We start from the raw sequence: 16,367 nt of genomic DNA, 5'->3' as shown, positions 1-16,367 counted from the left end.
AGAATCTGGCTTCATGTCAGCAGAGAATCAATCTGCATGTCATAGCAGAGAATCAGGCTTCAAGTCAGCCACCACTGTAACAGTCCATTGTCATATATTTAGGCCCAGGCACCCAGGCAGAGGAGAGGTCCCGTAACAGAGAATCTAGCTTCATGTCAGCAGAGAATCAGTCTGCATGTCATAGCAGAGAATCATGCTTCACGTCACCCAACATTGGAACAGTCCATTGTCATATATTTAGGCCCCGGCACCCAGACAGAGGAGAGGTTCATTCAACTTTGGGTTGCCTCGCAATATAATGGTAAAATGAAAATAAAAATAGGATTGAATGAGGAAGTGCCCTGGAGTACAATAATATATGGTTAAGGGGAGGTAGTTAATGTCTAATCTGCACAAGGGATGGACAGGTCCTGTGGGATTCATGCCTGGTTAATTTTTATGAACGTCAGCTTGTCCACATTGGCTGTAGACAGGCGGCTGCGTTTGTCTGTAATGACGCCCCCCTGCCGTGCTGAATACACGTTCAGACAAAGCGCTGGCCACCGGGCAGGCCAGCACCTCCAAGGCATAAAAGGCTAGCTCTGGCCACGTGGACAATTTAGAGACCCAGAAGTTGAATGGGGCTGAACCATCAGTCAGTACGTGGAGGGGTGTGCACACGTACTGTTCCACCATGTTAGTCAAATTTTGCCTCCTGCTAACACGTTGCGTATCAGGTGGTGGTGCAGTTAGTTGTGGCGTGTTGACAAAACTTTCCACATCTCTGCCATGCTAACCATGCACTCAGAGGAGCTGGCCGTGACACAGCTGCCTTGGCGACCTCTTGCTCCTCCTCTGCCTTGGCCTTGGGCTTCCACTTGTTCCCCTGTGACATTTGGGAATGCTCTCAGTAGCGCGTCTACCAACGTGCGCTTGTACTCGCACATCTTCCTATCACGCTCCAGTGCAGGAAGTAAGGTGGGCACATTGTCTTTGTACCGTGGATCCAGCAGGGTGGCAACCCAGTAGTCCGCACACGTTAAAGTAAGGGCAACTCTGTTGTCGTTGCGCAGGCACTGCAGCATGTAGTCGCTCATGTGTGCCAGGCTGCCCAGGGGTAAGGACAAGCTGTCCTCTGTGGGAGGCGTATCGTCATCGTCCTGCGTTTCCCCCCAGCCACGCACCAGTGATGGGCCCGAGCTGCCTTGGGTGCCACCCCGCTGTGACCATGCTTCATCCTCATCCTCCGCCACCTCCTCCTCATCCTCGTCCTCCTCGTCCTCCAGTAGTGGGCCCTGGCTGGCCACATTTGTACCTGGCCTCTGCTGTTGCAAAAAACTTCCCTCTGAGTCACTTCGAAGAGACTGGCCTGAAAGTGCTAAAAATGACCCCTCTTCCTCCTCCTCCTCCTCCTCCTGGGCCACCTCCTCTTCCATCATCGCCCTAAGTGTTTTCTCAAGGAGACATAGAAGTGGAATTGTAACGCTGATAACGGCAACATCGCCACTGGCCATGTTGGTGGAGTACTTGAAACAGCGCAACAGGGCACACAGGTCTCCCATGGAGGCCCAGTCATTGGTGGTGAAGTGGTGCTGTTCCGCAGTGCGACTGACCGTTGCGTGCTGCAGCTGAAACTCCACTATGACCTGCTGCTGCTCGCACAGTCTGTCCAGCATGTGCAAGGTGGTGAGGCATTTGAGGCGGTGAGTGGGAAGGCCGAAGTTACGCTGTAGCGCAGACAGGCGAGCAGCGGCAGGATGTGAACGCCGGAAGCGCGAACAGACGGCCCGCACTTTATGCAGCAGCTCTGACATGTCGGGGTAGTTGTGAATGAACTTCTGCACCACCAAATTCAGCACATGCGCCAAGCAAGGGATGTGCGTCAAACCGGCTAGTCCCAGAGCTGCAACGAGATTTAGCCCATTATCGCACACCACCAGGCCGGGCTTGAGGCTCACCGGCAGCAACCACTCGTCGGTCTGTTGTTCTATACCCCGCCACAACTCCTGTGCGGTGTGGGGCCTGTCCCCCAAACATATGAGTTTCAGAATGGCCTGCTGACGTTTACCCCGAGCTGTGCTGAAGTTGGTGGTGAAGGTGTGTGGCTGACTGGATGAGCAGGTGGAAGAAGAGGAGGAGGAAGTTGAGTAGGAGGAGGTGGCAACAGGAGGCAAAGAATGTTGCCCTGCGATCCTTGGCGGCGGAAGGACGTGCGCCAAACAGCTCTCCGCCTGGGGCCCAGCTGCCACTACATTTACCCAGTGTGCAGTTAGGGAGATATAGCGTCCCTGGCCGTGCTTACTGGTCCACGTATCTGTGGTTAGGTGGACCTTGCCACAGATGGCGTTGCGCAGTGCACACTTAATTTTATCGGATACTTGGTTGTGCAGGGAAGGCACGGCTCTCTTGGAGAAGTAGTGGCGGCTGGGAACAACATACTGTGGGACAGCAAGCGACATGAGCTGTTTGAAGCTGTCTGTGTCCACCAGCCTAAATGACAGCATTTCATAGGCCAGTAGTTTAGAAAAGCTGGCATTCAGGGCCAGGGATCGAGGGTGGCTAGGTGGGAATTTACGCTTTCTCTCAAATGTTTGTGAGATGGAGAGCTGAACGCTACCGTGTGACATGGTTGAGATGCTTGGTGACGGAGGTGGTGGTGTTGGTGGTACATCCCCTGTTTGCTGGGCGGCGGGTGCCAACGTTCCTCCAGAGGCGGAGGAAGAGGCCGAGGCGGCAGCAGCAGAAGAGGCCGAGGCAGCAGCAGCAGAAGAGGTAGCAGGAGGAGCCTGAGTGACTTCCTTGTTTTTAAGGTGTTTACTCCACTGCAATTCATGCTTTGCATGCAGGTGCCTGGTCATGCAGGTTGTGCTCAGGTTCAGAACGTTAATGCCTCGCTTCAGGCTCTGATAGCACAGCGTGCAAACCACTCGGGTCTTGTCGTCAGCACATTGTTTGAAGAAGTGCCATGCCAGGGAACTCCTTGAAGCTGCCTTTGGGGTGCTCAGTCCCAGATGGCGGCGGTCAGTAGCAGGCGGAGTCTCTTGGCGGCGGGTGTTCTGCTTTTGCCCACTGCTCCCTCTTTTGCTACGCTGTTGGCTCGGTCTCACCACTGCCTCTTCCTCCGAACTGTGAAAGTCAGTGGCACGACCTTCATTCCATGTGTGGTCTAGGACCTCATCGTCCCCTGCATCGTCTTCCACCCAGTCTTGATCCCTTACCTCCTGTTCAGTCTGCACACTGCAGAAAGACGCAGCAGTTGGCACCTGTGTTTCGTCATCATCAGAGACATGCTGAGGTGGTATTCCCATGTCCTCATCATCAGAAAACATAAGTGGTTGTGCGTCAGTGCATTCTATGTCTTCCACCGCTGGGGAAGGGCTAGGTGGATGCCCTTGGGAAACCCTGCCAGCGGAGTCTTCTAACAGCATAAGAGACTGCTGCATAACTTGAGGCTCAGACAGTTTCCCTGGTATGCATGGGGGTGATGTTACAGACTGATGGGCTTGGTTTTCAGGCGCCATCTGTGCGCTTTCTGCAGAAGACTGGGTGGGAGATAATGTGAACGTGCTGGATCCACTGTCGGCCACCCAATTGACTAATGCCTGTACCTGCTCAGGCCTTACCATCCTTAGAACGGCATTGGGCCCCACCAAATATTGCTGTAAATTATGGCGGCTACTGGGACCTTAGGTAGTTGGTACACTAGGACGTGTGGCTGTGGCAGAACGGCCACGTCCTCTCCCAGCACCAGAGGGTCCACTAACACCACCACGACCATGTCCGCGTCCTTTACTAGATGTTTTCCTTATTGTTATCGTTCACACACGCCCTTTAATGATTTTTGAGAAAGTGGAGCGGAATCATTAGCAAAAACAGGAATATACTTTCCCAAAGTGCGCACCTGGAAACCATTAGTTATTGCAAATGGATTATCAATGAGATTGACAGCTGCTCCACTATCCACAAAAATCTCACAAAAAATGCTCTTGCTCTCTAGCGCCACCCTAGCAGGCAGGCCAAAACAGGAACTACAAGCAAACGGAAAACCTTCAATTTCCGCCTCAACCCTGCCAATAGTAACAGACTGAAATATTTTAAAAGATTTTTCCCTGTTTGTTTCTTTACTACTCCCAGAAAACTGCCTGAATCTCCTAGAGGGACAAACATTTGCCAAATGATTTATACCTCCACAACAAAAACAAACCCTCCCATGCGAGCTGAATCTTCTATTGTCAGAAGCAATCAACCCCAGCTGCATGGGCTCCTGCTCAGAAGGGGCTGACAGCGACCGAGACCCCTGCGCACAGAATGAGACCGCTGCACTGTCCTGGGACCGAGCATGACAGGAAGGAGATATCTCTCCTCTCTCTCTAAGACGCCTGTCAATACAAACGGCCTGAGACATAGCAGAGTCCAAGGAAATAGGCCTCTCATGAAAGGCAAATGCATCTTTCAATCCCTCTGAAAGACCATGGCAAAATTGACTTCGGAGTGCAGCATCATTCAAACCAGTATCAGCTGCCCATCTCCGAAATTCTGAGCAATATATCTCTGCGGATTGTTTACCCTGGCATAATAGACGTAGTCTAGACTAGTCTAGCCAGAAAATACGATCCGGATCATCATATATCTGATCCAGGGCTAAAAAGAATTCATCCACTGAACGGAGAGGCCGTGCCCCCTCTGGCCCGAAAAGGCCCAAGACTGAGCGTTACCCCTGAGCAGCGATATAATGATCCCCACCCTCCGTTCCTCATCACCAGAGGAATGGGGAAGAAGGCGAAAATGGAGTTTGCAAGCCTCTCTAAAACGCACAAAATTCTCACTACCCCCGGAGAACGTATCCGGGAGCGAGATCTTAGGCTCAGAACAAACTCCATGAACGCTAGCTGAACCGGTCACTTGAAGCTGAGAAAAAGTCTTATGGAGATCAGCTACCTCCAATGAAAGACCCTGGAAGCGTTCAGCCAAAAGTGAAACCGGATCCATGCTTGAGACGGTTTTGGCGGCTTATAATGTCATGGACGGTGTACAGGAAACAAGACAATGCAACATGCATATATGACTCACTGTATCCAAAGCTAAGGAACCAAAAGGGAGACCCCTGCACAAGACCTGGCACTTTCCCTGGCTGCTCAGCCTATGCAAAAATCCCAAAGGTGGATGGTTGCATATCCACGTACCTCGACTATATAACACCTGAACACCCTACAATAGTGAGGGGACACGACCACCGGCTCCCTACACCAGACACGGAGGGAGTCAGGGTCACCTGGGATCCAGCAAACAGAAAATAACAGATAAATGTATAGCACTTACCTTAGTAGCAGACTGGGAAATAGGATCAGCATGCACACACACTCCAGGAAGAAGTATAAGCCGCCCAGTAATGCATTATGGGGAGGAATTTAAAGGGAAGCAATCAGTCAAACTACATGACAGCTGAGAGAGGCTAACGAAATGAGGAACTGAACACCACAACAAAGAAAACTCAAGGAGGAGGTTCTGAAAGGCTTCTGTCAGAGCTTCTCAGCTGTCTGGTTGTGACACTTTTGACCTAAATACCTGAAATCTTTTAAGGACTCTCCACCTACCTCTAACTTTGTCATTGGTTCCGATATGGACCATAACTGCTGGATCTTCTCCAGCTCCTCCCAGTAATCTGTCAACTCGATTTGCGATGTGTCGAACTCTAGCGCCAGGAAGACAGCACACTGTTTGGCAATCACGGTCTTTGTGACAGATTGCCCTATCTGTTCCCCTAATAATGGAGTCTCCCACTACCTAGCACCTTTCTGGTCTTCCCTGCTCTCCTGGTTCCCTGCTTATTGGAGCTGACATTTCCCTGACTGGCAGAGAAAGTGTCCGGCTGCAGCAGTGCCGTCCCTGGGCTGATATCCCCCTCATCTGCAAAACATGCAAACTTGTTGGGGTGTGTCAGATCAGGGATAGCCTCCCTGGCACTCTTCACTCTACCCCGCTTTCTAACTGTTACCCAGCTAGCTACCTCACTTTCCTCAGCCTCCTCTCTGTCACCTTCCCCCTATTCTACCCCAAAGAGTGCTTGCTTGGTGAGAAGAAAACTCTTTTGCAAATTGCCAATGCCTCTCAGTGTTACAACTTGCCCGTTTAGAGACTCGATTTGCGATTCCAAATGGGTAATTTTCTCACATGTTGAACAAAGATATACACCCTCGAACGGCTGTTCCAGGACTGCATACATCATGAAAGATGTGCACCGGACTGCGTTGTAAATTGTGCAACAGATACATAAATGGGGATTACACCACAAACGCGAAAAATACAATATAATGTAGTAATAAGAAACTGGCTAATTGCAGTCCCCCACTGAAGTCCCTGAATCTAAAGTCACTTCATTATAAGTCACACACTTACACAACAACATACTTAATGAACCACGGTTAAACTCGAGTTATATATCTGCTTATATAAATATAAATAAAGCTCACTACACCAACCCTTTCAGGGTTGTATTAAATTCATATTTCCTACTGATGCCCTAAATCTATCAGAAGAGGCTTCTGGCTTCTATAGAGGTGGACATAGACAGTAAAGAGCCCCTGGGCAAGAAGAGTATATATGCCCCTGTCCTCAATGGTTCATTAAATATTACCCTTTTATTTCTCTCTAACAATATATCAGTAATTTTGAGCTACAGAATGCATTTGATCAACCCTTTACCCTCTTAGTTACTGGGTCCATGTTCCATCACAGGTCGCACATATGGTATGCCTGTATTTCGTTTTGGAATTACAGATTTGGGATTCATTGAAGGGCTTTTCTGCTTTATTATTTGAGAGATTCCAATTAATAGGACATACTGCATGATAGTGGTTGGCCTTGTTACAGAATTTACAATGGGTTCTGTTGCATAAACGTAGGCCTTTGTCCAATAGTAACTATGTTTTAAAGTGTAGCCCTGGACACAACAGAAATATTTTAAAACGGGAGGGGTAGCTAGAGGAGAAGATACATGAAATTCCCTAAATGATCAATGTTGGTTTATCAGGTAAATCTTAGAGCTAAACTAATTTTTTAATGCTAATATTAGAATAGTTCACTGCATATTACAACAAAGTAAATCAACTCTATACAGGTAAAAGAAAAACTTTGCATTGTAAAATGAGATTTAAAGCTAAAAAAAAACAAAAAAATAATAAATACAATAGGGGAAATTTATCAAAACTAGTTCAAATGAAAACTGGCTCATTTTTCCATAGCAACCAGTCCGATTGAGCCTTTCATTTTCTAAAACAGCTCTGAAAAATGAAAGGAAGACTCTGGTTGGTTGCTCTGGGCAACTACAGATGCTTGATGGTTAACGTGTTAAGTAAAGAATGTCAGGAAAATGTTAACTGACTTTTCAATGGATTTCAAAGGCTTTTGTCACAAGTTAGCAATTATAACACTGTCACATGTGTTATCAAAGTCATTTGTAGCTCGGCTTCATCTGTATGTCATCTTTCCTTTGCACCAGTTTTGATAAATCTCCCCCCTATAAGTTTAGTTATGTTCCATCCTAACTTGTAATATCTTTTATGTAGGTCTTGCGCCAACTGCTTCTGTAGTGACTCAGACCCTCGTAACAACTGGAACAAGTACAGAAGATATGCCTTCTTCACTTCTTCTCGAGGTGCCAGCACTAGCTGAATTCAGCAAGACATGTGCTGACCTCAAAGACTGGCTTACTCTACTAGACCGTGTAATAAAGGCTCAGATTGTGACAGTGGGAGATGTGGAAGAGATCAATGACATGATTATTAAACAAAAGGTAGGAGACAAATTGGTGAATATTTCTTTGTGTATGTAATATAACTACTTTTTGAAATGATGAGAATGGTTATATTGTCTGGCCTATATACAAATATGTTGTTAATGTATTACCAAGACCATTTCAAGAGGTTTATAATAGAAAAATGCAATAAACATTCAGTGATCTCTCAAGATACAATAGCCTCAGGATATGTTTAACACACAATGGTCTTTCCTGGGCCATTGTAAGTTGAAACTAGACCCCACATACTGAACATTGCCTCAGACTGAGATCCAACAAATCAACATGGCAATTTCTCTTGTAAAACAACTACCATATATTAGTTTTATAGTTGCTCTTTTATACAGTAGTGTGAGGAACTACATGTCATGTACTGGCCCCTATCTGTGCCAGGATGAGCTGCTTGTTTGCATGTCAGGTGAGGGCAGCTCAATTTTATTTCTCTGATATATTGTGTACTGTAACAGGACCCTGAAGAACTTTCTGTCCTCATCATAGTGATTTACAGCTTCCAGCATCTGTCCCTGACTGTTATATGTAAAGAATTGCTTTATCTGTCTTATTTTTCTTTTACTTTATTTTTGGGGCTTAGAAACCAATTATTAGTTTTCCAGAGTGTTATGGACTCAGGTTAAAATGGTTTCAAAATACAATGGACTGCCTGGAATTAATTCATATCGTAACTTGAGGGACCACTGTATCCATTACACTGGAACCTAAAAAGTGATGTAAGTCTAAGTTGGGTAATGCAAAAGTTTTAATGAAGGTCTACAAAATATCCTAGAAACCAATTTATAAGATATAGCATATAGTAGTGTCTGGAAGTGGGAGACTTTATATATACAGTTTATGACCTTTTACAAGTTTACAGATACTCAGAACACCACTGAAAGCTTGGGAATTATTTATGTCTATCCGCTGTATGCTTCATATGTGTGAGGTCCCTAGCTATAATACCATGAGAAAGTAAACATCAATTTCAAGCATTTTAGATATATAATGGTGATATGTTTATAGTGCAAAATATAATTTATGAAAAAATAACTACAGGGATATCATAAATACAGTACCGAATCCATATTTTTGCACATCTTCACATTACAATTGGATATGCTTTGCATGCACATTACAACTCAAGAGTTCATAAATGTTTTATTCTGTGGGAAAACAGAGTGCTTCTCACAGCTTGTCAGAACAATTACCAGAACCAACTGATGGCAAACTGCACTGTTTTTACATTCCTGCCCATTCTCTGTTTTTTTATAGAAAATTCTCAAAACAGTTTTGTTCAGAGTCAAAGTACTCTCTCAGTACAATATAACACAAACTAGGCATTTACCACACTTATAGCCTTAAAATAAAGCTGGATTTGGAAAATAATAAAGTTTTAAATTCTTCCTTTCACAAACAATATTCTTCCTACATTTGTAAACTTTGAAAGCCCTACAGTATTTAAAGGATAATATTCTAAAAGCGTATAGAATACAAACATGTTTATACTTGTGCTTGATAATTAGACTTCTGTGTGCTGGGAAAAAGTTTAAGTGTACTATGTGAAGAATGCCAACAGCTACTTTCACACTCGCGTTTTGTGCAGATCCATCATGGATGGATCCGTTCAGATAATACAACCGTCTGCATCCGTTCAGAACGGATCCGTTTGTATTATCTGTAACATAGCCAAGACGGATCCGTCTTGAACACCATTGAAAGTCAAAGGAGGACGGATCCGTTTTCTATTGTGCCAGATTGTGTCAGTGAAAACGGATCAGTCCCCATTAACTTACATTTTGTGCCAGGACGGATCCGGTTGATTTTCCATTTCAGCTTTTTTGCTTTTCACTCCCTGCCTTCCCAGAGTCATAACTTTTTTATTTTTCCATTCACATAGCAGTATGATGGCTAGTTTTCTTGGGACAGTAGTACTTTATAATTCCACCATTTAATATTGCATAGGATATAGTGGAAAGCCAGAAAAATTCCAAATGGGGTGGAATTGGAAATATAATGCAATTCCACCACAGTTTTACGGGGGAAAGGGATCCTGGTCCAGAAGCTCCTGCTTCCGGGTTTTAGCCCGCTCAGACACTGTGATCATATTTGCTCATAGCAGCAGGCACCTGGCAGCTATGGTTCCGGAGTGGATGCCATCTTTAAAGACCCAATATCCGCCATACATGTATGGTGGATGTTGGGAAGGGGTTCATTTTGGTGTGCTTTTAGTATTTGTGTACTTTGTCTTTTTGTGTGGATACTAATGTTTTACACAGGGCAGCACGTTATGATTATTCTAGTGGTGCCCACCTATTTTGTATCTTGATTTTGATAATAGAAGCATAATACTATCCTATTTAGCAGTATAGCTTTACAAAAAGTGAACCTACATTCTAATTTACAAGAAAGGCTATCATAGTTTTAAAAAGAGAGGATGCTATGATACTAATTTGAACAAAGTCTTAATGTCCTATTACACCTACAGATAATCGCTAAGATCATTGCTAACAAGCATTCATATGCACACTCATTAGCGATGATCTGGCAGTACAATATTGTAGCCGATTAGCCAATGAATGAGCAACAAGCTAGTTCATCAGGTAATCTGAGCCTGAACATGTTCAAAAATAATTGTTTGCCAACAGCAGAACATGCTGTGTAATCACAATCTGATGATGGCAAACAACTAGTCAGTATGGGTATGAGCGATTGCAAAAGCGATCGCTCCTCCCCATACTGAGGAGGAGATCATTGCATGTAATAGCAGCAGTGTACTCCGCTAGCAAGCAGACGATTGCCAGGAAGGAACGCTTCTCTCTTGACAATCTTCTGAAGAAACTATAGGTTTAATAGAGCCCTTATACAGTGCCTAGGTGTTTTGACAATAGAACAATAGACTCTTGAATTAAACCAATTGTAGCAGGTTTTAACATTAAAGTATCCAAAATGGTAGAAAACACTAAATCGAATCAATTAATCAAATGGTTCACAGAAAAGTGGAGTCTCGTGCACTTATATTGATAATATTATAAAAATTAAAGCAAAGCTACAAACACAAAAAAAAGCTAAGCTAGATTTCCTAACCCAAAGAAGGAAAAATAAAATAACATACAGTAACTATCAGCGAAAACATGTTGAGTTTATCATCAAAGCCAGGATTGAAAATGTACAGATGTAGCAGGGGTAACACACACACACTCTTAACTCAAATTTCTTAACTCATCACGTTATCTTGAGACAAAAGCCACTGAAAAGTAATTGCTTAACGCATTTAATTGCATTTAGATTAGATAACATGTCTCATAAAGCATGTGTGTTAACCCTGCTATATCCATATATCAATGAATTATAAGATAGGAGCCTAGAATTGAACACAGTACTCCATGTGTGATCTGACTAGACTATGTTCTCCACTTGTGTATCTATACCTTTTTTGATGCAACCTATAATCTTATTGGCTTTGGCAGCAGCTACTTGAAACTGGTTGCTACAGTTACTGTACTGTCAACTGAAAAGGTCCTTTTCCATTTCAATATTTTACCAATTAGTATGTACTGGTGACTTGTATTTTCTTTACTATGTGAGTAACCTTACAATTATCAGTGTTAAACCTAATCTGCCACTTCTTTTCCTAAGCCTCCAATCTATTCAGATCCATCTGTAGCTGTATACTGTCCGCTTTCAGGAGAAATTTGATTCACACCATCGTTACATAGTTACATAGTTAATACGGTTGAAAAAAGACAAACGTCCATCAAGTTCAACCAAGGAATAGGTGGGGATGCGAATCCCACCGAAACAGAATTTCCTCATGCTTCGTGGCAACAAATCGATTTTTTTCCTAAAATGGCTGCTGCACGTGTTAGGACATGGAACAAGGAACTGTGGGAACGAGGGATCACCTACGATGCCATGCATGAAGCCAAGCAGCAACCAGCCCTGGAATGTCACAGCCCTACAAATAGCATCAGCCAACTTGGATTCAGTCATTTTCCAGTGTACCTAGCGAAGGGAGAGATGTCAGCAGGCGCTAGGGACAGTGGTAGAATAGACTTAAAAATTACATTTTGCTATACAGAAGTTCAGGGAAAGGATAGGGAGGAATCATTCCACAGTATTGAAGCAGAACAGGGTTCAGTAGGGGAGTTTACAGCCTGGGTAATAGGAACAATCCTATTACACCTTGCTACACTGACTGGGGATCCAAATTGCCATTATACAATGTAGTTCCAGCAAAATGTTTTTGTTATTAGGGTGCAAGTGCTGTTTGTTGCAGCCATAAACAGGGTTTATTACAAGGAAATATTTTTATGTCTTATTTGCCCTTGTGTGGTGCAGTTATATGTTCTAACGCATTTTTTTGGCATGTATAAGTGGGGTAGAAAAGGGCTTATTAGCCGCTGTATGGTGAAGTTAAAAAATTACAGCCCTTTTTGGCATATATTATTGGGGAAAAAATATATGTTTGCGGTTTAGCGGTGCAGTTATATGTTCTAAAGAACTTTTTAGCGTGTATTAGTGGCACAAAAAAAAGTATTTGCCTTTGTGTGGTAAAGTGAGAAAATTAAAGCTCTTTTTGGCGTGTATTAGTGGCAAAAAAAAACTATTTGACATTTAGCGGTGCAGTTATATGTTCTAAAGCGCTTTTTCGCATTTATTAGTGGCACAAAAAAAAGTATTTGCCGTTATGTGGTGAAGTGAGAAAATTACTGCCATTTTTGGCGTATATTAGTGGCAAAAAAATATTTTTAATTTGCCGTTTAGCGGTGCAGTTATATGTTCTAAAGCCTTTTCAGGTGTGTATAAGTGGAAAAAAGTAAGGGCCTATTGTCGTTTAGCTGTGCATTTATATGTTCTAAAGCCCTTTTTGGCGTGTATTAGTGGCAAAAAAATATTTATTATTTGCCGTTCTGCGGTGCAGTTATATGCTCTAGACAAGAGCATACATCCTCAAACTGCGGCCCTCCAGCTGTTGCAAAACTACAACTCCCACAATGAACTGCTGTAGGCTGATACCTGTAGGCTGTTTGGGCATGCTGGGAGTTGTAGTTTTGCAACAGCTGGAGGGCCGCAGTTTGAGGATGCCTGCTCTAGAGCCATTTCTGGTGTGTAAAAGTGGAAAAAAGTAAGGACCTATTCGCCGTTAAGCAGTGCAGTTATATTTTCTTAAGCCTTCTTTGGTGTGTATTAGTGGAAAAAAGGGCTTATTAGCCGTTGTGTGGTGAAGTCAGAAAATTACAGACTTTTTTGGGATGTTTTAATTTCCTTTCTATTTATTTATTTGATCTAACAGTATGTCAGACATAGAAGTGCCAGGCCCTGCACAGGTGAGTAGCGTAGGCCTAAATGTTTATGGCACAGGCACAGGTCGCAGCAGTGCAAGAGGGCGTGGCAGCAGGAGTTGTAGCGAGAGGCATGAACTCCCGATGTCATCTAGCAGTCGTGTCTTGACCAGAAACCCAGCGGTTCTTGAATGATTGACTCGATCAACCACTTCGTACCAAGTAACATCAGACACCCCAGCCAAGAGTCGATGGGTTTGTCAGACACAAGGCCCTCACCTGTCCTCAACCTGCCTCTGTCCTTTTCTGTTCCCTCAGCCAGACAAGTATTCTATGCTTTTGGCTCAGCAATACTTTCCAGCGAGGACAAGCTACTAGAGGACAGTCAGCAGCTACTGGCCAGCCAAGATGTGGAGGAGACATCCGCCGCTTCCTCCGCTAGGCGGGCAAGTAGTGATGAGGAAAGTGGTGTGGAAGCTGGTGTGAGCAGTCAGGCTCCGAACCCAGAGACTGTTGAGGAGAGCATCAGTGACTTGCAGACATTACTAGATGATCTAGCTGATCGCACTTTGGAGCTGGGTGAATTAGGGGCTTCATCATCAAAGGGAGAAGATGGGTGCAGCTTGCGCATGAGGCAGCAGCGGAGCCATCAAGTCTCTAGCATGGTCAGGAGTCAGCAGGGTGGCAGCAGTGGGAGGTCAGGAGCCAAACAGCAGCGTCACCATAAAGTGGCCTGGGTGAACTGTGGCTCCAATGTGGCAGTCCAGCTTGCTGCAGCCTTGCTGCATCACCCAGTGGCATGCACCCAATTTCAGGCAGTCAAGGCTCCACCACCTCAGCCAAAGGGAGCTTTCTGTCCTTCTCATCATCTGCTGGTCCTGATGCTCCTGCTCCTCCTCCTCGTCAGTCATCCATCAGCAATCAATCACCGAAGCAATTGCCAAAAGACAACAGTATGCATGCGCTCATCCAACGGCACAGAAGCTCCTTGCCCATGGCCAAGTTGCTGGTGCTGCAGTCCCTCCCTTTCCAAGTGGTGGACTCTGCAACTTTCAAAGAACTGATGGCTTGTGCCGAGCCAAGGTGAAGAGTCCAAAGCTGTAATTTTTTTGCTAAAAAGGCAGTACCAGACCTACACACATATGTAGAACAGAAAATGAGCCAGTCCTTGAGCCTGCCGGTGTCTGCCAAAGTGCACGGCAGCACCGACGTGTGGATCTGTAACTATGGTCAGGGACACTACATGTCCTTTACGGTCCACTGGATGAATGAAATTCCTGCATAGCTACACCAGCAACTTGGCCAGGTGACGCTGCTTCTGCCTCCACGTTCTCTCGCTGTTGGTCCTGCGACAATGTCCGCCTTTGCCTCCTTATCCTCCAACCTGTCTTCAGCCTCCACTGCAGGAACAACACTCCAGCATACCACATGTGCAGGGCACGGTGGTGTCACACTGTTCTGCACCTTGTTTACCTGGGCAAACTGAGTCACACAGGGGAGGAACTGCTCCGTGTCCTTCATCAAGAAATCGAATCTTGGCTTTCTCCGCGAAAACCCAAAATCGGAACCATGGTGACCCACAACGGGAAGAACATGGTGTTGGCGCTGTGTACAGGAGGCCTGAGCCATGCGCCCTGTATGGCACGTGTGTTCAATCTAGTTGTCGAGCGGTTCCTGAAGTCTTCCACCCATCTGCAAAACATCCTCAAAATGGCGAGGAGACGTTGTATGCCACTCGTACACTGCAAAGCACACTCTCCTTGAGCTGCAGTGGCAGAATGGCATCCCCAACATAGGCTGATATGCAACGCTTCCACCCGTTGGAATTCCACCCTACATATGTTGGACCGACTATACGAACAGAGAAAGGCTATAAACTATTTCTTGATGATCCAAGCGGACTGGAGTACTCCCCTGTGTAGCTTCAATGTCAGCCAGAGGCAGCTCATGCATGACACCTGCCTTTTTCTCAGGCCCTTTGAAGAGGCCATGTTATTTGTCAGTCGCCAGGACTACGGGATGAACAACGTCATTCCACTGCTTCATGTCCTGGAATAAATGCTGGTAAATCAGGCTGGTCAGGGGGACTGGTGACGTGGCGCCTAGATCTCACAGCCACATGAGCCCTATGGGGGCTGAAATGGAGGAGGAGGAGGACATTGGAGCACAAGCAATGTGTAGTGAAATGTTTTATCTTTTTACACAGGTGACAGAAGAGGAGGAGCAGGAGCAGCTACAGGACGATAAGGAAGACGAGGCAGAGGACCCTGACACACCATGGCAGTATGCAGTGGAGATGGAGGCAGGAAGTCCCTCCGAGTCACTTGGACAAAGGGCACGATGCATGCTCACTTGCTTGCGTAGTGACAGTTGATTTGTCAGCCTTCGGCAGAGGGATGATTTCTGGCTCTCCATCTTGTTGGAACCTTGCTATCGGTCCAAAATAGTGGCCTTTTTTACACCCGCTGAGAGGGAGGACAAACTGAACTACTATAGCGACATCCTATGTAGTCAGTTGGCCACAGCCTATCTGCGCCATTGTCTATCCTCTCGCAGGTCTGACCGGGGGGGCCCTCTGCAATCATGTTCTTCTGCCATGGCTGCTATGCCAAGGTGGGGGGTAAGAGCAGTAACAGCTCCATCAGCAGCAACTTGAGTCTAGAGTTGCTAGAAACTACTCACCAGCAGCAGCAGCTAGACCTGGAGTAGGACCTGAACCAGCAGGTGGTGGCATAATTGGACCGCACCCTGCCAATCCACATTGAAGATCCACGGGACTGCTGGAAAGCCAAATGGGATTTGTAGCCACATCTAGCAGAGTTTGCCTTGGAAAAGCTGTCCTGCCCAGCCAGTAGTGGGGCATCAGAGTGGGTTTTTAGTGCGGCGGGGGCCATAGTTACCCCAATAAGAACTCGCCTGTCCACCCAAAATGTGGAGAGATTAATCCTTGTCAAGATGAATCAGGCATGGATCAGCCAGGATTTCCACCCACCAATGCCTGATGCATCAGCCTAGATCATCCATGGTGCCAAGCCAACACTTTGACAAAAGAGACCGGTTTCTTCATGCTGCATGCCTCAGATACTATTCTGATGCTGCCACCCACCTGATGCTATAAATCTGATGCCAAGTGCTCCTTCTTTCACCCACCATATTTAGTGGGTACTGATATTGCCACCCATCTCCCCACTCTGTCAACGGCTCACTCTGTTGTCTCCTGATGCTGCTGCCACCTCACCACTCAGGTCTCCTGATGCTGCTGCCGCCAACTCCACGCTCTGTCATTGTGCCACTCTGAGGCCTCCTGACGATGCTGC

The 16,367-nt window shown here is 45.6% G+C and overlaps 1 protein-coding gene across 6 annotated transcripts in view; it reads left to right on the top strand.

The window, feature by feature from the left end:
• DMD (dystrophin) overlaps nt 1-16,367 on the top strand; it is a 3,186,583-nt gene that overhangs the window by 2,258,242 nt on the left and 911,974 nt on the right. For all 6 annotated transcript variants that reach the window (XM_044284724.1, XM_044284721.1, XM_044284723.1 and 3 more), the window contains one exon: nt 7,545-7,771. In XM_044284724.1, coding sequence (XP_044140659.1) covers nt 7,545-7,771 — 227 coding nt within the window. The remainder of the gene's footprint in view (nt 1-7,544; nt 7,772-16,367) is intronic.

The sequence above is a fragment of the Bufo gargarizans genome, chromosome 3 (assembly GCF_014858855.1).
Source record: "Bufo gargarizans isolate SCDJY-AF-19 chromosome 3, ASM1485885v1, whole genome shotgun sequence".
NCBI classification, from domain to species: Eukaryota; Metazoa; Chordata; class Amphibia; order Anura; family Bufonidae; genus Bufo; species Bufo gargarizans.
The sequence above is the reverse complement of the archived record's forward strand: the minus strand, read 5'-3'. Positions and strand labels throughout refer to the sequence as shown.